The sequence below is a fragment of the Zonotrichia leucophrys genome, chromosome 1, assembly GCF_028769735.1.
Source record: "Zonotrichia leucophrys gambelii isolate GWCS_2022_RI chromosome 1, RI_Zleu_2.0, whole genome shotgun sequence".
Classification (NCBI taxonomy): domain Eukaryota; kingdom Metazoa; phylum Chordata; class Aves; order Passeriformes; family Passerellidae; genus Zonotrichia; species Zonotrichia leucophrys.
Genome location: NC_088169.1, coordinates 109,012,639 through 109,036,473, shown reverse-complemented (window position 1 = coordinate 109,036,473; position 23,835 = coordinate 109,012,639). Strand labels below are relative to the sequence as shown.

Sequence of the window (23,835 nt, the reverse complement as noted above, 5' to 3'; positions counted from 1 at the left end):
AGAAGTCAGTCTTTTGTTGTGACTTCAAGCTCTAGATGCTGATGTTGACTGTTCCCATGTCCAGAATATTGAGATTCTCACTTACAAAATGCATTCAGGGTCTGTCATATAAGTATATATATGCATAGCTGAATGTGACATAACTTTCAGTGTTGAAGAGATCACAAAATGTAGTCTTAATCAAGTGTTTATGTCTGGAATTAAGACCTGTATGCTGTTAGTGAACAATATAAACATTAGGAATTGGTTGGGAAAAAAGTTCCTGTCATTTTCTGTGTGTAATCCTGGGAATGTCACTTTGGAAGATAAACTAAGCGGTTAACAAGCCTTAGTAGTACAGAAATGAAAGCTGAAATATTCAGAAAAATATTCCAAACAAAAATTGAAAAATTTTTGCAAAAGTGAGCCTCTAAATATTGGCCGGGAAAGCAAAACCTTGAACTTCCCTAAAATACATGAGTATGTACTTAACTCAGTCCTTCCCTTCAAAGGAGCAGCAGGCCACAGTTGCTGCTTTACAAGGCCTTCTGTGACAAGTAATGTTGTTCTGTGTCCAGAAGTATTTCATCCTCTGAGATGAGTTTTTGGAATAGTTCACAGCAAAAGTAATTGATCCATTTCAGGAGTTGGTGAGTTTTTTGTGAGCTTTGAGCAAACTACAGTTCCTTACTGGATAATCTCAGGAGGTGGTTACAAGAATAAATTCTTTCTAGATTATAATTTCAAATCAATTACAGAGAGCACTGCTTGTTGAAAAAAATCTTTATTTCTGCAATGTGATGCAGCAATAATACCTGCATTAACTTAGTCTATTAAAATCAGCATGCTTCTGTACAAATAGAAGGAGCATTCTTACTCCATGTACATGATGCTGTGTTCCAAGTCTGTCCTGTATAAAAAGTAAATATTGTAAAAATGTTATACATCCTTGCTCAACAATTCTTCTGATGTGTTCCCTTTCTTGCCTACCTTCCCTCTCCCCCCAAAGAATTATTTATTGAGCCTGAAATCTTGCTCACCACTCTTTGCAAAGTGACTTTTTTCACAATGATACTCATGATAATTTCATCTATTAAATGCCATGGTCTCTTTGTGTCATGGTTTGCTTAAACTCTGAATTTACTGAAAGGCAAAAATTGAAGCAGTGGGTGTTCTTAGTGCTTTTATGACAAGAATCAAGAATTTACAATGTCTGTATTACTGATTTTTTTCCCAAAGATACAGAATCACATAATTGCTTTCTGAAGTTCCATTTTCATCCATCCCACATTCAAATCCTGAATTTGTTAGGGGCTTATTTCTTCTGAAGGAGATGAGTGGGTTTGATTCCTAGGAAGGAATCATGTTGAGGAAGAGGAGTAGGCCACTGGCATGTGTTGCACCTCTAGATCATGTGAAGTGAATAGAAGCCTTTTCCTTTACTGGATTGAGATTTTCAGTCCTCCTTTATGGCTGGTTGTTGTTCTCTGGTAATAAAGGATTCATTTCCTTCTTCTGCAGCTTTCTAGGGTTTGTGACTGACTACTTTTACTTTCTGCTGAATATGGGAAATACCACATCCAACTAATCATGTTCTTAAAGCTGTGACGATGTATTTGTGGTAAGAGTGGGGAGGAAAAGAATAATTTTGGTTAGATAACATATTTCAAAACCCCCTCTTCTATTTTGCCTGTATCAAGCTCATTGCTTCAGTTAGATCTTCTCTGAAGTCACAGCAGCTGCTTACAGTAAAACAGATGCTGTTTCACTCACAGAAGAACAAGGTGGAAGCAATACATGTGACAAGCAGCAATTTTGAAACAGCATTTGTAGGGCAGACAAACAGGGATTTGCAGATAACACTCCAAATATGTTTCTTATTATATATATTTTTCCCTTAACCAATTAAAATATATATATATATATACAGAGAAAATATCTATATGTATATAACTATACTTCTTGTATCAGACAATGTTTTAAAGAATGACTTTAATTTCTAAGCTATAGTAGTTGGTTTATGTTTTTCCCCAAGGAGAACTCTTCAAAAATAGAGTAATTTGAATTTACCAGATGATATATGTTCAAATTCTGAGGGTATTTGTGACTTGCTCTGTGTTTCTGTATTTAAGGTTTATATAAATCTTTGTGATTGCAACTGTTTAAAATGTAAGTCGAGCAACTGAGTTTGTACATGTATATAATACACTTATAGTTGGAAATCTGACAAGATATTTTCCCTCAAGGACATAAATGAAATTGATTATCAGAGCAGTAGTAGTTAGTAATGCCCTTCTGAGGATTATACCCATGAGCAAATTTTAAAGGAATAATGCAGGTGGATGGGCAAAAACAGTTATGAGTGTATTTGCTGCTGTGTATCCTGGAGGCATTTTCAGATCTTTCTCCCTTTAAAGGTGATCATCAGGCTTAATAATAAAATAATAAAAACTCACTGGGAGATTAACCTTAATAGTAGTTATAGTACTCCAAATTAATACAGATAATGCTGTTTACTCTAACTAGTAATTAGACATTTTAATCTTCTACTTTGAACTAATTAAGGGCCAAAAAAAAAATCAAAACTTTGCAACAAATCAGAGTTCTAAGTCCTGACACTGCTAACAGACTTAATTTTCTTTAAGCAGTAAGGTGCTATTTTATAGTGCTGGTTTAGTGTTTGTTTCCTATTGCAAAGTGTAGGAAGTGTAATAAGGCTGACATAAAAGCATAAAAGTTTGGTTTTGCTGCGTTTCTTACTGGTTTTTATGCACTTTGAAAGCCTCTTTAATTATGTATAAACAAACACCTTTCTAATTTACCTCAGTAGTGTCTTACTGAAATCAAGCAAACAACAAAAAACTGTACAGGTAGCATTAATTAAATGCTCAACTGCAGCTTTTAACTGTGCTTCTGCACAAAATAGCTCATAATTTAGGAGTTAAAATTGACTATCTTGTTTATATTGTGCCCCTGATGTTACCATCAATTCCACAAACTTACTTGGAGAAACCAGAAAAAGATGTCAAAAACTCTAAGCTGTTACAGGCAAAGGTTTATGCTAGAGGTTTAGGACATTTAAATTCCAACTGGTATAAGTAGGGTATGGTCCAAATAATTACTTCTATGAAGCTGTAATTTTTCCAAATTGTTGCAGTGTCAGGGACTGACTGCAAAGTCTTGCTGATTGTCTCTGTAAAGAGGTTGCTTAATGAGCCCCTTTCTGCAAGGAGCAGATGGGTTTGTCCACGCTGACATGCTGTACTGCAAACTTTTCAATGGCCTGAGATTGTCTGTCTATTAAAACTGGCTGTGAGAGATGTGGCAGGCCTATCCAGCTCTCCCTAGGAGGCTTGTGTCTGATATTAATAAGATGGAAGGAAAAGTGCTAGGCTGTTTAGAGTGTGAAGTTCTCCTGTTGTGTGGTAATACTGGGATTTCTTGGCTGCCAGTCAGGAATTGTAGCTTTAGACTGAAAGTGCAAAATGTTCCTGTAAAGTAGAGAAAGCACTGACAAACAGGGAGATTGCAGTTTTAGACTGTGTAACAACCATGGAAAAATTGCATGTTTTTTTTTTCCTATTCCAGTAGAGAGCAGTGAATCTCATGTTAGTGTGCTTTTTTTTTTTTGTTTGTTTTAGGTTTTTATACTAGTTAATATAAGAGATGCTTGCTAATCTTTCTAAAAAATGTTCTCTGTTTTCATTGCAAGGTATTCTCTGTTTTATAACCACTTGAAGAACATTGAGGAAAGTGAAGGTGGCCTTGATAAATTTACCAAAAGTTACAAATCCTTTGGAGTGAACCAGCTTGCAGATGGTGGAATATACTGCAAAGAGTGGGCACCCGGAGCAGAAGCAGTGTTTCTCGCAGGTGACTTCAGTAAGTATTCTTAGGAAAATTTCTTCTCCCCTGCACAATGTTTTACATAATTATTCTCTTCTTTTAAAGAAAATTGTGTCACAATGGTGAAATTCTGATAGTAAAAAAAGTATGTCATGGCTTAAATGAATAATATTTTCCTCTGTGTTGCAGTAGCTTATAAAGATGTTTCTGTTGTGTGGTCAGTGTTACACATTTTTTTAATACCCCAAAGGCAATGACTTATGTCACATTGGTTCACACTGCAACTCAAGGCTGTATCTAAACTTCCTGAAGTTGTTTTTAAAGCTTAATAACTAGACTTTTATAAAACTGTATGCAGAGAAGCAAAAATAACAGTGAAATAATTTACTTCGTCTTTTTACTGATCAAGCAACAGTGTTGTTAAGGACCAAGGCCCTTGAGAATTCCCTCCCATCCTGAGAGCTTAGACAAAAGTTCTCCTGGAAAATGGTAGCCTAAAATCCAACTAAATATTACTGAAAGAGTAGCTGCTCTGTGTTTGTGAGGGCAGAAGAAGGGAAGGTGGCAGTATTACGTGGAGGAATTGCATTGCTTCCTCTGAGAACCAGGAAGACTATTCCCTTTGAAATTGGAACAAAAATATAAATTTCCTTCTTAATTGAAGGCTAGCTACATTCAAATGATGTTCTGAAACTTTTAGATGAAAGTGACATTAATCATTGCTCTTCAGTCCTGCAATACTTGCTCTCCTTTTTGTTTAGGGTTTCAGAGAGCTTTGTTCTTTTTTTGCTTTTCACCTCTACTCTCTCTTCAGTTAGGTCTGCTCAAGTCCTGAACAGGGACTTTGTGTGAAATTACTTTGTTCATTTAACTGCATTTCAGAAGGATGTAGTTTTATTTATCGGACTTTGATTTTGCAAAAATACTGATCTAGGGTGTTTATGTTGCAAAGAAGCAATATGAAGAAAAGTCCTTTGAAGCAATTAACTACTTTTGCTTAAACACAAAACCAAATGTTGGCCATACCTTACCCCTGTCTTAGGAAGCTATTGAAATGAAACTCTCTTTATTTTAGCCAAGTTTTTATTTTAAAAAAAATCCTGGTTTTGATGCAGAAGTTGAAAAGAAAAGGGAGTGCAACATTGTTTTCAGCCATGATCCTGTTTGATATGACGAACATAGTGAATGATAAAGTAGCTTTTCTTCAAGTGCTGCTCGTCATTTTATTGGAATAGACATTGATAAATAGGTAAGTGTAGTTCTTGCATTTTAATATTGAAATTGGATATGTCCTCTAACACTGAATAATGAGTCATGTATAGTTCACCTACTAGATAGATCATAGTGATTTCAGGTATCAATATAGACTGCAAGGCAGCTAGATCAGGTTATTTTCATAGGTCAATTTTATATGTATAAACATGCAGAAAATTCTCCTCCTTGCAACCCCACCCATTGCTCAAGGTTTTCATGGGATGGGTGCAGGTTAAATGTCTCAACTCAGCTAAAGACCAGAATGCATTTGTTTTAAATATGTGTTTTAAAAGATGTTAACATTAAAACCAGATTTTTAATAATATGTTTAACATTTTGAAAAGAGGCTATAGCTTGTAAATTGTCTTATCAGGTTTGGGGAGGAGTATATGTATACCAGAATAGGATAGCTTAACACTGGAATAGTTTTCTAAACCCTACTTTATTTAAAATATTTGATGTAATACACCATATAAAGCAGAAATTTAGGACTAATATCTTAGAGTAGTTGTATCTAGACACTAATGAATGCAGCAATATGAAGAGGAAATAAATTAAAGGAAATTCATTGTAATGTGGAAAAACTGTGTTTCTCTATATATCAGTCAGTCATAGTAAAGTATTCATTCCCAAAGGAGACAATAGTGTACTTGGAGAGACTGGAGGCATGGAAGGTTGTCATTCAATTCATATGATCTTGAATAATATTCTCATGAGAAATTGGATTGCAAAACCCGAAGATTTAGAGTCAGATTGCTACAGATATGCTTAATTAAAACTGAATCCCTTTAACCTTTCTTTAAGTTTTCAAGCAGGTTAAAGTCTCAGACTAAATTTATGATTATATTGTGTTTAAATTGGATATAGGGATTGCTTTTAAAAATATTTTTTTAAATAAAACTTTTTTTATAAAAAGAACCATAGCATAACCACATCAGGGGAAGTTGGAAATCTTAAAGAAACACTGAATTTAGGAGACAGAAGCTCTTTAGGTTTTAAACTGAAATATGGTGGTATATAATATAAATAACTGTCAATTTATGCTTTTTGTTTTGAAATGAATAGCAGTGTTTTCCTTAATATATTTTCTGAGAATAGCTTAATGTTTGATGTAAAGACAAAGTGTTAGTCTCTGCTATTTCATCTTAAGGTATTTGAGGATCAAAAACTAGTAAGAATTAAAATGGCACATATAGGTTTTGTAGAGAGACCTTGAACTTTTTTTTCCCAGATTTATAATTAAGCTTATAGTTGATAATATCTTAGTTATGAGTTATATGTAAGAGGAACATGAATTATTTACTTCTGTAATTATATACATGTGAAGCCTTAGTCCTGTACATGTAAAGTTTTTTCTGAATTAATTTTATGCCTTAAAGCAGACAGTAAAAGCTTTGCTATTAAGGTATTTTGACCCAAATTATGGGATTTTTATACCTTATTCTGAGAAACTTGTAATGAATGGGATAGCTCTAATTTATAGAAAAATTCTTAACATCAGTGTGCATTTTGAAAAAAATAACAAAAGCTTGAAACTAGTAATAGTACACAAATCTGTAAGTGGATTAGAGAATGAAACATGAATTCAAGAAAATCCCAATGCTTTGAGCTGTTTTTGTCTCTTTAAAACTCCATAATTGGAGAGAAATGTATTGTATCTGTTGGTGTTCTACTATGAAGCTTTATCTAAGAAGTATTAAATGAGCATCCAAAAACATTAAGATTTGTCAATTAGTACTTTCAGCATCTCAGTAAATCAAGTGTATGAGACAATTACTCAGCTGAATTTCCAACACTAGAGGCTCTGTCAACATTATAGCTCCTTCAAAAGCTCTCAGTGATAACACTGAATATTTCATTTGTGAGGAACCCAGTGACTACTGGCAATTTATTGCTGCTTTAAAATTGACTATTTCAAAATAAGTCACTGTGAGCGACTGTGAGTTTTGAGAGTAACCCATGGAATTTATTTGGGAATTGGAACACTCAGCATTTGTATTTGGTCATGTCATGTGAAGGCTCAGTGGGTTATCTGTAAACAATTCCTTAATTTTAAAAAGAATGATACTGGTTTTAAAAGCTTAAGAGTAAGTATGCATATATTAATTTGGAAGTCAGCATTTGATATAATACATGGTTATTTTTGTGGTTTCTGTTCTTTTAGTTGTTTTCTCTTCCCTTCTTCTCAGCTAATGTTGATCTAAAATGTTGATCAGTCTGGAATGTGTGGTTTGTTTTTTGCTTCCTTTTCCTTGCACTGGTGGGGAAGGCTTCTGCTGAGGTTGGAGGAGGGTAAGATAGTTGGTTCTGGGAGGATATTTGTCTATTATTTAAATTCTGACAGGATCCCTTCGGAGTGAAAAGAGAGTACCTTAAGGCACTTAATTTGAGTATCTGACAGCTGACTAAAAACTTCTATCAGAATGTTTTGAGGTTTTTTTTATTAGAAATTTTTACTAAAATGGATTCTAGATACTGTCATGATATCATGCTGAATTTCTTACTGCTTCCTTTCAAGATTTTTTATAGAGAAGTATCTTCATTTGATGAGTAAAGTCAAACAGTGTTATATTTCTGTGGGTGCAGATGATTGAAAGCAGGAGACTGTAATATAAGGTGCCACTAATATATAGGGAAACATCCTATCTAAGTAGTAATGACACTTGTTTTTATATCAGTGTTTGAGCTATTTGCCCAATTTCCAACAGCTCAAGCACAAGATCACTAATGTAATCTGCTTTAAAAATGATTAATGTGAGGAGAGGAAGACCTAATTGGCCACAGAATAGAACAGAATAGAGTCCTTGTAGGATCTCTCCAGTTATGTCCTGATTTCATATTCTAATACAGTAGAATACAGGTATCTTGTTGGGTTACTGGGATTCTGTTGCTCTTTCCCTTGTCTGAACTGCTGCTTGTCTGATAGACTTTCTTCAAGAATGCTTTGTGTTTGCTGAAACCTCTACTGTCTTTAGATGTCTTTAATTGATCAGAAAATATATGGAAATACAATTGCCGTAAGAGATTTGATTTCACTTCAGAATTCAGCTTTACTTTATAAAGTTTTTTGACTTCTGGGAAAAAACAGCTACAGTTCTTATCTAGGACAAAGTCAATTATTTGATTAATACGTGAGAACAACTCCTTTCCTCTGTGAGAAGTGCTAATTTCTTGTGTGAAACTCCAAGTTCAGGCATGAGCCTCTGAGGTGTATGGATGTATCCTTGTCAATGTGAAAACAAAATCAGGAGACTGAACAAGAAGTCACTCAAATTGTCATTTAGCTGGAAATATGCATTTAAATTGATTTTTTGTCACAAATGGTAGAACTCAAACCTTTATAGCTTTGAATTCTGTCTACATTACAGCTCAGTTCATGATTCTTTGGCATGCTAAGGGTGTAGTTTTGAGCAAGAAGTTCCCTTGTGCCTCCTGTTGTTGAGGTAGGATGTAGTGTTTTAATAATTGCCTGGGATTGGAAGATCCATTCACAGAGATGAGACAAAACAAAGTATCAGGCTATCAAAGATGCCTTCTGTGTTGGATTAAGCAATAGCTGAGGCTTGAACTTTTGTACAAAAGCTTTTGTCTTTGTTTATGGCTTATGAGTATTCTGTGATGGTGTCCTTTTTTCCCAATACCTGTTCAAGCTGATTGTTTGAACTTCTGCTGGTAATCTCCTCAGCTTTTTCCTGTTTGTAGTTGTTGGCAGAATCTTTGAAGTCTCTGTTCTCAAACTAAGATATTTCTTTTGACTTTTAGTTTTTCATCTTCATAATACTCTACTAATCACTTGTTGGTTAGTTGAGTTTTTTTTCTTCTTCCCTCAGGCATTTTGGGCTAAGTTTTGCTGAAAAATCAGAAAACCAAGCAGTAAAACTGAGATAAGCATGAGCCACTCTCTCTTTGAAAGGAATATTCAGTTTTCAGGGTGTTCTTTATGCCTCTGGCATTAATACAAAGCAATGTTTTCTGTTATAATCTTTCTAAGTGAGCTCCTCTCCAGGGGTAATTAGTAAACAGTGGGTTTAAGTAGGACCATCTGGGGCAGATGGGTATTGCTTTGCGTTTATTTTTAAATCATGAGCCACAGGCTTGCAGTCATGGACTGTGGCTGGGAACAGGAGGGATTAACAGGAGCATCTGGCATTGCTGGCAGGTGAAGGGGAAAGTTCAGGCAACTTTGGCAGAGTTATCAAATCTGTCTGTGGAGAGCAGAAATATTTAAATAGGTAGAGAGATGTAACCATGCCCTCTCTGGAGAAGGGAAGACATGGTTTTAGTAGAGGTCAGAGAATCTTTTTTAATACTGTGAGAATGCAGTGGTTTTGGTCAACGTGATTAATTCCATGTAGGTTTCTCTTGGGTGAGTTTTATAAAAATTGGGCCCAAGACTTTTTTGCTGTAACTTTTAATTTCGCTCAGTATTTATCACCTGGCATATGTGGTTCAATTTGTGTGAATCAAGAGGTGTAGCTCTGTTGGAAAGAGTTTGATGAGAAGCCATGAAGATGGTCGAATATCTGGGGGCAGAAGAAGATGGAAAGAATTTAGAATAAGTCCCCCAAGTTGAGTCTGGACTATCATAAATCCTAACCTGTTCTTGAAGCAAACTTCTTGCAACTTCTTAACATCTTTCTTCTGTTTTCTCATTTTTGCCTGGAATGTTTATTTGAGATAATCTAGCTGCTTATAATTAAAAAAAAAAACCAACTTTTTTTCAAGGGCTGTTTTCTACATCTTTTTCACCATGCCCTGAAATAAAAAATACATCTATATTTTACTTTACAAACACTATAGTTTGCTGTATAAACACTTATAGTTTAGACATTTTATTAAGGAGTATTGCTTAATTGTCAAGGTGTTGTTTGTTTGATGTTAGTCCTGGTGGATATTAGTAGTATTTGTTTAATTACTTTTCTTGATTGAAAATTCAGTGTAAAGCCAAGGGAGAGGAACCATTCTAATTCTTACTAATATGTAAGTTCTTCTGCTGTTAAGCAATAGTTTAGTAAATACTTTCCCTCTGTTAATATATGTAATTTAGCTCCACTATCCAAATACTTTAAACGTGATAAAAACACCATCTAAATAGAATACTGAATTAATTGCGTTTCTGATTTACTCTCCACTGTAAAATGAGTAGGTACCAGAATATTTGTGTGGCATGGTTATTTTTGTCCCATTGCATGGCCTTGTTTAATTTGTGTCTTTCAATGTTCTTTAACTAAAGATTGGCAGTTCTTGGGTTCAAACAGCTGTGCAAATGCAGCCAGTAACTTTGACACAGTCTGGCCTTTCTCTGAAATGCAACACATGCATACATTGCCAGGAAGGATTATCCTTTTGTTGCACAGCAGATAATATTTGTGATTATTGATGTTTAGGAAAATGCATATGTTGATGGATAGACCCTCTTCATTTCTCTACTGCCCCTGCTGTGATTTCCATGGTGGCAAAAGTGATGATCCTGCTTCAGTGTAACTGTCCATTTTTTTAATTGAAATGCTTTTAACCTGACATATTTAGTAGCAATGTTGTTTTCTACAACACTGAGTTAATATTCTTAAACTGAATGCTGCTTATCCTTCTTTCAATTATGTGTGAGTTTTGATTTGTTGTTTTTTTGGGTTGGTTTTTTTTTTTTTTTTTTAATTATAAGAGGCCACGGTGTGCAAATAGATGAGAATGAATGAAGATTAACATGTGCTGCTTTAATGTCTTGTAATTCAGTTGTCTTTATTTACTGGTTCCTATTTAGCTTGAGTCTGTTGCCTTGAACTATGTGAAACAGACATTACAAGGCAAAAAGAAAAAAGGAATTTTCCAACTTATCTTTTTATTTCCTTCTAGCCTAGAAATGACTCCATCGTTGAAATGTGTCAGTTCAGAAGTGATATCTTCCCTCCATTCAGAGGAGTTAACCTTGAATGTGCTTACAAACACTCCAGACCCCCTTGGCAGGTGTCTGTTCAGTTGGACAGGCCACAATGACCATCCTTGCACGTATCCAGTGCTCAGTAAATCAAAGAGGACAGAGTCTTGAATTATGGGATTTCAGCTTGCTTCAGATATTTTTTTAATGACAAAAGAATCTTCCTGAAGACTTAAATCTGTGGCTTTTCATTTTATCATTTGAGTGTGTGTCCAGTATCAGGCATAAAAGTATTTGTGTATGCTCTCACTGAAGTTCATTTTGAGAAAGATGGAACTCAGAGTTGCACCTTTGTGTTGTAACTGGATGCATTTTAAGATGAACACTTAGTATTATTTCTTATGTTGCAGATGGCTGGAATCCATCTTCTCATCCATATAAGAAGTTGGAATATGGCAAGTGGGAGTTGTTCATTCCACCTGAAGATGGCCAATCTCCTGTGCCCCATGGGTCAAAGCTAAAGGTGCTTGCTCTAGACTTACTCTAACTCTTGCAACCCTTCTTACTCACTTACTGTCCATTTTGTTTCCTTGTAACTAACTTTATCATCTTCTGATTGTTCTAAGAAGCAGAATCAGTTTATCTAGTTGAGCAAAGTGACCTAAAGGAGTGAAAGAATCACAAAGAGAGATTTTGGGAACAGGCGTATGTGGCTGAAATGCAGTTGTAGGGTATTTCATCATGCCATAAGAGTAAAACAGTTTACAAATTGATAATCTGAAAAAGAAGAATTAAGTGATATATAGGTAAAATCTTTCTGTATTTGATGCAACTACCTGTTATTAAGATCCTGTAAAAATCTCAATAACCTGGTAATTTTTGCAATACTTTTAACCATGGCTTTTCAGGTGATTTTTTTTGTTGCTTTAAATGGTACATGCAGATTTGTAAAACTTCTACTTACCCTTTAGGAATTCAGAGTATTGAGTGGAAGGCTTAAGTAAGTGAAACTGAACACAATTGTATTTCATGGGCATCCATGAGCTTAAAATACTTTGTTCCAGAAATTACTGAAAACTTTTTTTGAGCTGTTAAATGCCACAGTTGTATGCTTAGTGCAAATACACCTAATGATGACTAACTCAGAGCAGAGTTGATGATTTCTAGGTGAATATTGATTTAAATCAGAGATGCACTTTGTTGCACTCAGAGCTTGAGTTTCAGAGATACTGGGTGCTAATAGAGGGCAGTAATAAGTAGTAAAGGAAAGAAATGGACTGAAATTACCTAAAGACTAGGAAAATTAAGAACCTGGAAGCATTTGTATAATACTACTACATTTTCAGAGGTCCCATCAACAGAATTGAAATACTGAAAAAAAAATCCTTATTTTTCTCCTGAAAATCTGTTTAGGCAAACAAGACATCTGGTAAAACAAAGATATGTGTAAAAATGCTCTGGAAGTGCTTAGTCAGTGTGTGTGCTTATCTCTGTTCTTTTTGTTATGGCTTATGAAATAATCCCAGTAATAAATAAGGGTAAATTGAAGTTAAGGAGTAGTCATTCAAGGACGAGAAAGCTGTTTTCATTTTACAGAGCAGGAAAGAAAATACTTGTCTGCAACTCAGAAATGCAGTGATTATGCAGCAAGGTATGAGAGTGCAAAATGGTTATTTAATATTTTCCATGGTCTTGAGATGCAAGTAGGTTAGATTTTTTGATTGTTGCTGAATTTACCTTCCCTGTTGTATCCACAAACCTCTTTACTCATCTACTGTAGAATATTCTATGCTTTTTGTAAAGATTAGAGGTGTGAATGATTGAGTATTGGTGGTTTTTAACACAATAGCAAAAAAAGCGTAGAATCTTAAATGCTTTTGGAGCAATAGAAGATGATTTTTTTTTTCTCTTGGATAATCACTGGTCATATCTCCTTATTTTGAAGTAAGGTCTTAATAGGTTTTTTTTTCCTGTTCAGCATTTTCTTTCAAATATAAACTCCATAAAGCAAAGATTGCATTATACATAATTTTTTTAGTATGTGGAATTGCTATGAGTTGCACTTGGTAATGATTTACTTTCAAGATGAATTGCTGTACTTCTGTAGTTGCTTTGAGTTTTCTGAAAAGCCAGAAGATACCCACTGGCAGAGTAGAATGTGAGTTTTCATTTTTAGGCTTTTTTACCCTGTCACTTGACTTGTGCTTTCCATGGTCAATTTTAGACCAAGTTATGTGGCTGTCACTGACACTCACGATACATTATTATCCAACAGACTTTGTCCAAAGCAGGACTGCCTGTGAAACAAATTTTCTTCGGAGTATATTCCTTAAAAAAGGACCAAATAATTAGAAAATTGATTTGTGAGTGTATGTAGTCATAATTGATGGCTCCATCCCTATGGAGCTACTCTCTGCCTTGTCTGTAGCTTTGGTAATAACCTTTTATGACACTTTGTTTTTGTTCCATGGTGCCTTCAGGACTGAATCCAACACTTCTCAGTGTATACTTGTGATGTAGTCAGATGATGGAAAAACCACAAAAATCTCCAGTTAAGGTAGTTCAGAGATGGTTTATCACAAAAGCTTTGGAGTATTCCCATGGTAGGCATGTACCTTATCCTCATGCTACAGCTGATCTTACCCTCTCCCATTCTGCTAATGGATGGAGAAAGCTTCTGTTGTCCTATAAGTTTTCCTTGAGCTATATGGTTCAAACATTTATGATTGTTCATAAATGTCTGTATTTTGTGTGTTGGAGCACAGTTTGGCTGTTCTTTGTTCATGTAGAAGCTGAGAAAATTGTTTGCAGATAGAAATTGCTATGTAGATTGCAGAGGTAATGTTGAAATACACAGTCACTGGTGGCTGCACTAGACCAGGCAACAGGCATCTTTCTAGTAATGAACATATTTCCCATTTTTCTTTACTAAAGAAGCCTAAGGGAATCACAGCTTTAAAAGTTCCTTTTACCAGTATGGTTCTTAAATACTGAAGTTAAAATAGTCAACTTCAGACATTATTGTGGTGATTAATCTGTTAGGGGAAGAACTGTCTCCTCCAGAAGGTCCTTATCTTTGGCTGCTGTCTACTCTGTTTTGATCTTCAGTTCCACACAGGCGAATGCCAAGTTCTGAAATGGTAACAAGGTCATTTCTTTTAAATAAGTAATATCTAAGCCAGAATGGGAAATGGATGGAGTGTAGTCGGTGACACTAATTTAGATCAGGTCACAAAATATTTTTGTGGGAAAATAAATGAGGTGCAGAGGTCAAACGTTTGCCTGTTTTCAAATAGGAGCAGGCTGTCTACTGTAGCTCTTCAGGCAGTGTGCTCATAAGTAAATATAAACACTGCAGAAAATGAGTAATTAAAAAACCTGCTGTAAATCTTCTGACACTTTTCTGTGTGAAGAGATGGATGCTTATGGTAGTTGAGTGACTCCCTTGTCAATTTTGACATCCATCTTCAAAATAAGGTTACCTGCTAGGAAAGGGTGTCTTTTTTCTTTCTCTCAATTAATTGAGAGCTTAGACTGAGTTAAGTGAACAAATATTGTTGCTATTATGGTAGAGTAGTGTTGGCTTTTAAGCTTCTGATAGGTGTCAAAAGTGAGCACAGATTTAAACCCAAAGCCAAATGTTATCCTTTAATAAAAGAAGCCTTTTTACCTCTCATTATTTCTAATGAGGTGGTTTGAAAGATGTTTTCCTTCAACATCAGCATGTTTGTCATTCTACAGCAGTAGCAGTTGGGGTGCAAGTACTTACCTTTGGTGGTAGAAAATGACTGGTTTTGTTGCTTTAATTTTTTGTGTTCTTAATTAAATTTTTAGAGGACACAGCAAGTCGTTTTAAAAAATTATCTTAGATGAACTTTTATAGCAAGTCTTATTGTGTGTGGTTGTATTAATGCAGGAGTTTAATCATTGTTAACTTTGTCCTTTGAGTGTTTATTTATAAATGATTTTTCCAACTGCTTAAATGTACCTGTAAATTAAGTTTTCACTGTAGGTGGCAAGATCCTAATTTTGAAGTAGTGTCAATGGAGTTTAGGGATAATATTGGGTAAAATTGAGCTTTTTAGTATCTGCACTGGGGAGCTTGCTTAATATTATTTACAGGAACGCCAAAGAACAACAAAGAAAATGGGAAGCAATTGGTAAATGGAATCCTTTAAGAATTTAAACCTAGTTGAAAATAATTTCCAAATTAATGGTCAAATTCTGAAATATTTTCACACAGCTAAATAAGAAAAAATGGCAAGGTCAGTACTTGAAAAATATTGGCAATTATGATAGAGCTACCTGCTGCTCTTTAGGATTAACTAGGAGAAGAATCTATATGGCAGAACCACTAATTTTTTTTTGCGAGCTGGAGAGGATATATTAAAATAGAAGTGATTGTTAAACCTTCTAATAAGGAAAATAGATATGTGATTTCTGATATTATTACCGGAACAATGATTTTTTTAGTCTAAAACTCATCTGACACTTTAGCTAACAATGTGCTGCATAGGTGCACTACTCTATATATGCAACTAAATATCACTTGAATATTCATGAAATATAGTTAATGTATTTTTCCTGGAAAGAACACCTCAGAAAGTGGTAGAAACCTTTTTAAAAGCTCTGCATTCTGTTATTTAAGTCTGTATCCTTTTCTTCTTCACATGTGTCTGTGTGTGTATATATATATTGTATGTATTTAAATTGTGATGTTTATGGTTTTTTGAGGGAGTATCTTGTACTGTAATGAGGTGATTAGAGTTGATAACCTGTGTACTTGTTAGTACAATGTTTTTCTACTGCTACTCTTGCATGTTTGAGTGGTTTCAGTGATTGCTGAACAGGAGTTGTAGGTGCCAAGGCCAGTAAAATACCAAGGCAGGCATGAAGAACACAGTCCTTTCATCAGTTTGCACAAAATGCTTGTAAGTTCACTGTGATTGGTTTTAATGTTTCCAGTCCAAATATATTACCCTTTTGAATACTCAAGTGTGCAAAGGAAAGAACTACATTGAGTCAGAGCATTAACAGTTTATTAATTATGATTGAATGTACCTGAAGTACATTTGTATTATTGAGGTAGAGGAAAGCTAGTTGTGAAGAATAGTTTTAAGACTTAATCCTTACAGTTTTACCACTCTATCCTATACTTCCTAGTAGATCTGCATGCTCTGTGTTAAACTTGTACACCTTGAAAAAGAATCAAATATGGTGAGCAGGTAGGTTAATCTGTGTCAGGGAACCACTGCTAGTAAAATTCATCAAATGTAATTACTGTCACCACTGAAATAGATGGTGCTGCAGCTGACCCCACTGATCAGGAGGTGCAGCAGCAGTACCAGACTGGTGTGAAGTTCAGGTCTCATGCACTTGAAGCAGTCTGCAGTCAAAAACGTGTTTATAATGAGAATGTGAAATCTCAGGAAATGTATTAATAATGGCAGGCTGGTGGCTAGGATTCTAGGGACAGAGGTGTTAAGGATGTGGTGGACTTTCAAGGTTGTAAAATGTAAATAGAAACAGAATACCTGGTTGGAAGGGACCTCAAGGATCCTCTGGTCCAGCCATTCTTGACAAAAGCATGGCATGGTCACGATGGCCCAGCACTGTCTAGCTGGAACTTGTCTATCTAGTGTCCAATGCTGGGGAATCCAGCACTTTCCTGGGGAGGTTGATGTCATTATAGATAGGTTATGTGCAGTCAGATGGCTCTTACAAAGGGAGTCTTGAGTACCCTGAGAGAGGTACTCAACTTGATTTCAGTGGAAACCTTCTTGAAGAAATTTGCTATTTCCTTACATGTACATATAGAAATACTTCTAATTATTCTGGTTTTTACCTTAGCTTGGGGGAAGAGGGAATGTCCTTGCTCAGTCTGCCAAGTTCTGTATTGCTTGAATATAATTTCTTAAATAGTAGGATGGAAAAAAAAAAAACAAAAAAAAACAACAACAACAAAAAAAAAAAACAACAAAACCCAACCCAAAACACAATCACCAGGTTTGCAAATTTGAACAATGAATGAAACAAGTGTTCTGAAGCATCATGATACATACCCTCTATGGAAGAATAAGCATACTTGTATTCCTGGGATTTTGAGCTTACTAAACAGGACTTAAGTCATGTACCATATGCATTTCTGGATATAAATCATACTGACAGGAATTAGAACATTATTTTTGTAGTCGTATCCTTCATGTTTCACCATGTGATTGTGAGCCATGACCCTTCAACAAATTATTGTAGATTTCTTTGGGTCACAGAGGAGGTTTGCGAGCAGGAGGAGTTGTTTTCTCATTAGAAGGTAAATGGTCTCTTGGTATTGCTTGTTTGGATTTAGTAAACAATGTGCAACTCCTCATGGACTCATAGGAGAGGTTGTAGCACCAATGAGCTGTTGTAATGCAGTGGGCTGTTCTTCTTTGGAGCTGTTGTTGCAGACCGAGTTCAGTTCTTTACAATATTTTTGTTCTGTTATGTTGTCAGGCTTCATTCTCCTGTGACTTGAAGAATGTGCAATTCTCCAGTACGGGGTTTTGCTATTTAAAAATACTCTAAGATATTTTACTTTAAGTTTATCCATACAGAAGACTAATTATTTCAATAACTATTATGTGTACATTTAAGTAAAATGTGTTTTTTAAATTTTCCTTAAGGAAAAAAAGGGAGACCTCTTAATGAGGAAGAGATCTTGAAACAGAATTTGAGAGTCCATATTAAGAATATATAAGCATGGCTGTGATTGTCATGGGGATTGTTTTTGTTTGGAGGACAGGATCACTTTCTGAGGAAAGCTCCTGCCATTCTCTGCAGTGTGGCACAGCCACCCAATTGCAAGGTGCATTCTGCAGCAGTTGTCCTTGATAAAAATGCTTTGTAGTTGAGGATAAGTAATATTTAATGCTTGGGTGCCTGTATTACATACTTCATCAGCTTCTTTTCTACTTGACATGGCTTGAAACAACTGTAAGAAGTTACTGTATGTGTAATGTGTGCTTTCTTATTATGGTTGCTTTTCAAACTATGCTCTTGTACCCCAAGCTTCTTAACTAAGAGACTAGCAGAATACATACAGGAAGGCTTCTATTTTTTTTTTTTTTTGTTTCTTTGTTGTTTTTTTTTTTTTTTTATTTTGTTGGTTTTGTTTTTTAATTAAAGTTTTAATGCTTTCCCTTAGCACAGATGTGTGTTTTCCCTTTGTGAAAATAAACTGGCTGTCCCTCATACCTAATAATTCTACCCCTGTGTAGCCAACAGTTATGTTGTACTTGGGTGGTTAAGTGAAGTATTTTCTGTACATTTGACTGTTAAAATCAATTGGGAATGTTTCTATGTAATGTTGCTTTCAGTTTCAACAACTCTCCTAAGGTTTCCTGGATTTTGACAGTTTGATTTTCCTATGGTATTTTTATCTGCGTAGATATTTTTTAATACTTGGCTAATGGCTCCATCTTTTGAATTACTTTTTTATTCAAATAGATAATACAGCATTTTTGGGTGTATTTGTTACTACTAGTTTTGCCTAGTTTTCTAAGTGAAGCAAAAAAATAGAAAAAAGAGCAAAAGCTTCCCTTTTTTATCTGATCTAGTAAACTAGTTAAAGATGTTCACAAGTTCTGCAATGCAATTGAAATACTTAAATCATAAATGGAGCTGCATCTCCCTCTTTTGGAAAGTCAAGGCATGACTCCATGACTTGGCTTAGAATACAGGCTTTTGCCTCTTTCATATCTTGATTGTATTTTAGTCTTACTTTATTTTCTTTCCTTGAGGGAGAATGGAATGGTGAAAAAAGGGAGAATTGTGAACAAATATTTAATAATCCATAAGTTTAGATTACAATAGCTGATGTCGTGATATATTTACAAAGCAAATAAATTTCTCTCCAATGATTTTTGAATGGCACAGATTGTCTGCAGAACTTTGTTAAACATGTAAGCCACCTAAAAAGTACTATTATATCTGATAACTAAAGATTTTTTTTTTTTCAATGTTTTATATTAATACTTCCCTTTAGCAGGTTTATTTTTCAGAAAATAGTTAGGAAGAAACAGAGCAAACCAGACAACAGGTTTGTATCATCTGACTCAGTTTGGATAGTAATCATAAATTGATCAGGAAAATAAAAGCTTGGGGGAAGGAGTAATGTGGCTAGTGCTCTATTACTTTTTCTTTCCAGTGTAACCAATTTGCAATTTAGGAAGGAGAACATCCTGGAAGAAGCAACATGCTGTCCGTTCTTTCCAAAATTTCATTTCAAGGTTTATGATCAATTCACTGCAAGGAAATAACTTCAGTCTACAAGCACCTTGACAGATAGACTCGATTTCCTGGTTATTTGGAGCAGTATGAATAGAGTATGGTAAAGTTTTTCAGGGGAAGTTGAGTTCTGGAAAGATCTCTCATTTTCCAGGCTTCTTGCCCCTCCAGTTTGGGTGAAAGTTCTTTTGGGAAGGTGCTCCTGAGTTGGGGAAGCTGAGGTGTTGAAGAGCTTCTGATTCATTTATTTCCTTGCTGCCTCTCCTGAGCCTTGTTACAGGGCTGTGCAGGAGCAAGAAGAGTGAGGCACTAATGCAAAAGCTGTGTTTGCTTCTTCATTTCTTGCCTTCTATTTCTGAGACTATCTAAGAGAAAAATTTATCTGGTCTCTAAAAATCTATCAGGTAAAGTGAGACAATTATGGAATAATGCTCTTTACCGTGCTGTTCAATCCCAAATTTTTATCAGGCTTTTGTGTTTTTACCTAAAGCTGCTTTAAATTGATCTTTCAGACAAGAAGCTGTAGATTCCAGTCCTGGGCTCTGCAGCAGGTTGCACTGTGCTATCAGGAAGTGTTCTGCTGTGGTCCTTTGCATTAAGAGCCAAACACACTGAAGTACAGCCTCCAGATTCCAGTGCTTCTCTCACACACCAGTGCTGACCTGTAGAAAGGGAGGAGTTGCTCTCTGGTTTCCTCTGTGCTTGTGAGGGGGTGATGTGATTTTATTTGCTGCTCTAAATGGCCTCAATTTACACTGCTCACTGGCAAAAGATCTTCAGAACTGTGTGTTCTGTCCTGGGTGCTAAAGTCAGGATTCATTCTTTTTGAGGATGAATATTGAGTATTTAAGAAAATTGAATTCTTTTGAGGCAGGGGTGCACAGGGAGAGGGACTTTCAGCTAATAGATTGTAGCATGGTGGGAATGGGTCTCTTCTCCAAGGTAACAAGTGACAGGACAAAAAGGGCATTTCCTCCAGTTGTGCTGGAAGAGGTGTATTAGGAAAGAGTGGTCATGCATTGGAACAGAGAAGTCATGGAGTTGCCATCCTCAGAAATTTAAGAAAACACTTGTATACAGCACTTGGGGTGGTTTAGTGGTGAGCACAGTACTGGGCTAGCTGTGGGACTACCTGGTCTTTTCCAACATTAACAACTCTAGGATTCTGTTTCTGGAGCAACCTGAGGATGCTGAGAAAAGGATGTGCAACTTAAAGAAAAAGAGAATAGCAGGATTGTATCGGTGTCTTGAATGCAGGATCTGTCTTTGAACAGCATTCATGAAATAAAATCCAAGATCAGGTTTCCTTATAGCACCAATGGGTCTTAGGTATATTGAGTCACATTCTTTTGTATTCTTGGAAATTTGTGGTGCTTTTTCTTGGTTACCCTATTTATCTACAGAAAAAAAGTAAAAATGTTAACTTTTATATTCTACAGAGCACATTATGCTAATATGCTGTGTAGAATATATAAGTTTACATTTTTACTTGAATACTACCCCTTCATATTCAAGCAGGGTTTTTTCCATTTTCATGTACTTTTAGAAAAACTGAGGGAGGAAAATACCTTGATGCTAAATTTCTAATAAGTTTCATGTTATAGAAAAACCTTTTTATGTTATCACAGCATCTAATATAAACTTTCTAGGGAGTCTTCAAGAGTTTATCCTGCCCATATTTTGTTTTGTGTTGAATTTGCTTTTAAGTCAGATGCATGTTACTGAGATGAAATGATATTTACAGCTGTATTCCTGTGGCTTTTGTATTTGGATAATTTTGTGTCAGAAGTGAATAGATCTGAAGCTAATGAAATACTGTAGATTGTAAAATACTGAAATAATAGCTTATTGCCCTTATATAACAAGTCACTTGCATTTCCATATTTATATTAAAGCTAGTCCACTCCCTCGTTTTATTAGCTATTGTTGGTTTGATGGCCAATTTAATTTCATCATTGTATTAAAAGCCACATATACCAAGAATCATTCTAAGTGTTTTCAAGCTATTAAAGTAATGAAATAATAATACAGTTTCAGAGCAGTTTATTGGCTTGCATATATTCATCAGTTATTTAGTTATCGTTTTATTTTCATTTCCTCAGCTGGAGTATAAATGATAAAGCTCTATATAACAAATCTCTCAAAAAACAGAAATGTGTCTAAATTCTTTATAAATATATTTTTAAAGAACTTTATATAATTTTTAAAGAACTTAAAATCAAAATAAATATCTGAAAAGAGAGGAATGGCAGCATGGCTTTTTAGTTCTAGTGTTTGAACCTGTCTCCTAATTAGTGGAAACAGAGGCAGACACCTTATGGAAGCACATCATAATTAAATTAAATGGATTAGATGCAGGAACTGAAAGCAAAAGGAGTGGTTGCTGAGCAGAGTAGTTGTCTGATCTTCTGCAACTGTCTCTTGAATTATCCTCTCACACTGTTCTGAAGATCTCTGTGTACACTGGGAATTGAGGTAGCCAAATGGAGCTGATGTGAAGAGAAGATGAAGGTAGGTAAACACAAAGAAAAAAGGATATTCATAGACATACATGAATTTCAAATGTGGTAGTTTGTGTCCTGTTACTGCAGAGGTTCATCTGTCATAACAATAGCACAGCCACATTAAGCTCCATTTTTACACATGGATTTACTTTTTATCTGAATTTGTATTTGTGACAAAGCTTTTAAATTTGTTGTGAACCTTTCATACTTTTTATCATTATAGATTGTCAAAGAAAAAATGTGTGGTGCCTGTTCATAAAAAGCCAGCATATTTCCCTGAGTCACAATAGGTTGAAAATTGCCTGATTGTAAGCACAGAGTTTTCCTTTAAATGCCCCAAGACATCCAGAAGGAATTGCTGGATGTGCTGTGGGTGATATAAAAGGCCTGGGTTATTTTGGAAAGGCAGAATAATGGGATACCCAAGAGTCTGAAATGCCTGAAAAATCAAGGCCTTTCAATCTCACTTGTCCTGCATTGGCAGCATCATTACATTAAATGAGACCTATTTCAGCTTCTGAATTGCTCCTATGTGTTATTGCATTTTCTTTATGATCCTGGACTGACCTCAGAGTGATGGTTTCCCCTTAACTGTAATAAACTGCTTTTGAGAGTTCCAAACATCATCAAACAGACTCATAACCCCTATATTTAATTCTATCCTACAAGCTACTCCCCATTCCATGAATTTCCTATCCTCTAGTGGACAGACATGGAACACATTGTCACTTTGGTACTAATGTTATTGTGAAGTTTAGATCTTGCTTTGTCTTCCAGCAGTCCAGCATTTGGAAAATTGCAAAGAACTTTTGCACACCAGTTCTTATATATCTTCAAAGCCAGACTTTGTTCGTTATGTTTTCTCTGACTGCAGCCATACATTTGCTTTTATTTAGGTCTGAAAGTTTTTCAAAATTAATCGCTTACTAGCACTGATGCTGTAAAACTCAGGTTTAAAGTCGTGGTTTTTTCTATGTTGGGTGTTCTCATTTGTGAAATCCACAGCACTTATTACAGCGTTTTTGGATGCTAAACTTTAGGATGCTGTACACTTCAGACAGAAACTTTGACAATATACTCAACATCCCTTTAATAGAAAATGAATATACCAAATATAAATTTTTAACCTTTGCATACAAAAGATGTACAGCATAGGTTGAGGTCTTCACTTCTGTTGTTTTGCAGTTGTACTTATATAAATTATGTGTCTGTGTCATGTCCATTTTTAGAGCAAATTGACTTTTTAATGCCTGGTTTTGAAGGACATTTTCATTCTGTCTTCCTGACACTTATTTCTGTGAGATCATTTATTTATATGTATTTATATCTCACTTGGAAGCCAGAATCATGTGACATTCAAAGGTCACATCAAGGATTTTGAATGTTTGCCAGTAGGAGAGGTGGGGAAAAACCCTAAACTATTTAGGTGAGCTATTTTTAAAGTTGATGTCAGCAAATTCAGCATGACTTGGAATTTCCTACATTCTTGTGTCAGAAGTTTCCAATGGGACAGCCATCATGGAGATTCTGGAAACAGGGAAAAAAAAACCTCTTTTTGAGAGTTCTAAACAGGCTTGCTGTTGTAAGATGCTTCCCTCTTTGCACACAGACACAAAAGAAAATCATGGAGTATACAATTTGATATATATTACTTTATCTCATGTTTCCCACAAAGAGGTGGTTAATGTAGATGGTGGCAAGTTCTTTGCATCAGTTATTTTGTATTTTTCCATTCTGACTAAATTTGGGCAGTTTAAATGTAACTCTTTTGAGATACCGGTTTCTTTCTTCTTTGACAGTTTTTGTGGTTTTTAACTAATTGGGGAGGATGTATTAGTTTGTATTGGAAACTCAGATTTCCTTTTTTCCCCTCACTTGTCCTCTTGTTGGAGTGTTTTCTGTAATAATAGGATCAAAAATACAGGGATTATTTTTACCTAGGATTTTCTTTCACTTAAGTCTAAACTGTAAAAGAGGTTGCTTGTGATGAGAGGTTTGTTTGGTTCACTTAGTAGATGTTTCATGCTATAGCATTATGCATTTTAAAAGCTTTATTTAATGAGGACTGTAATTTTTATATCAAATGGTGGGATGTGCCTCCTCATATACATT

General features: G+C 35.2%; 1 protein-coding gene across 2 annotated transcripts in view; it reads left to right on the top strand.

Moving 5' to 3' along the window:
* Window positions 1-23,835, top strand: part of GBE1 (1,4-alpha-glucan branching enzyme 1) — a 135,653-nt gene that overhangs the window by 29,306 nt on the left and 82,512 nt on the right. For both annotated transcript variants that reach the window (XM_064726946.1, XM_064726939.1), the window contains exons 2-3: window positions 3,692-3,861; window positions 11,365-11,477. In XM_064726946.1, the coding sequence (XP_064583016.1) occupies window positions 3,692-3,861; window positions 11,365-11,477 (283 nt within the window). The remainder of the gene's footprint in view (window positions 1-3,691; window positions 3,862-11,364; window positions 11,478-23,835) is intronic.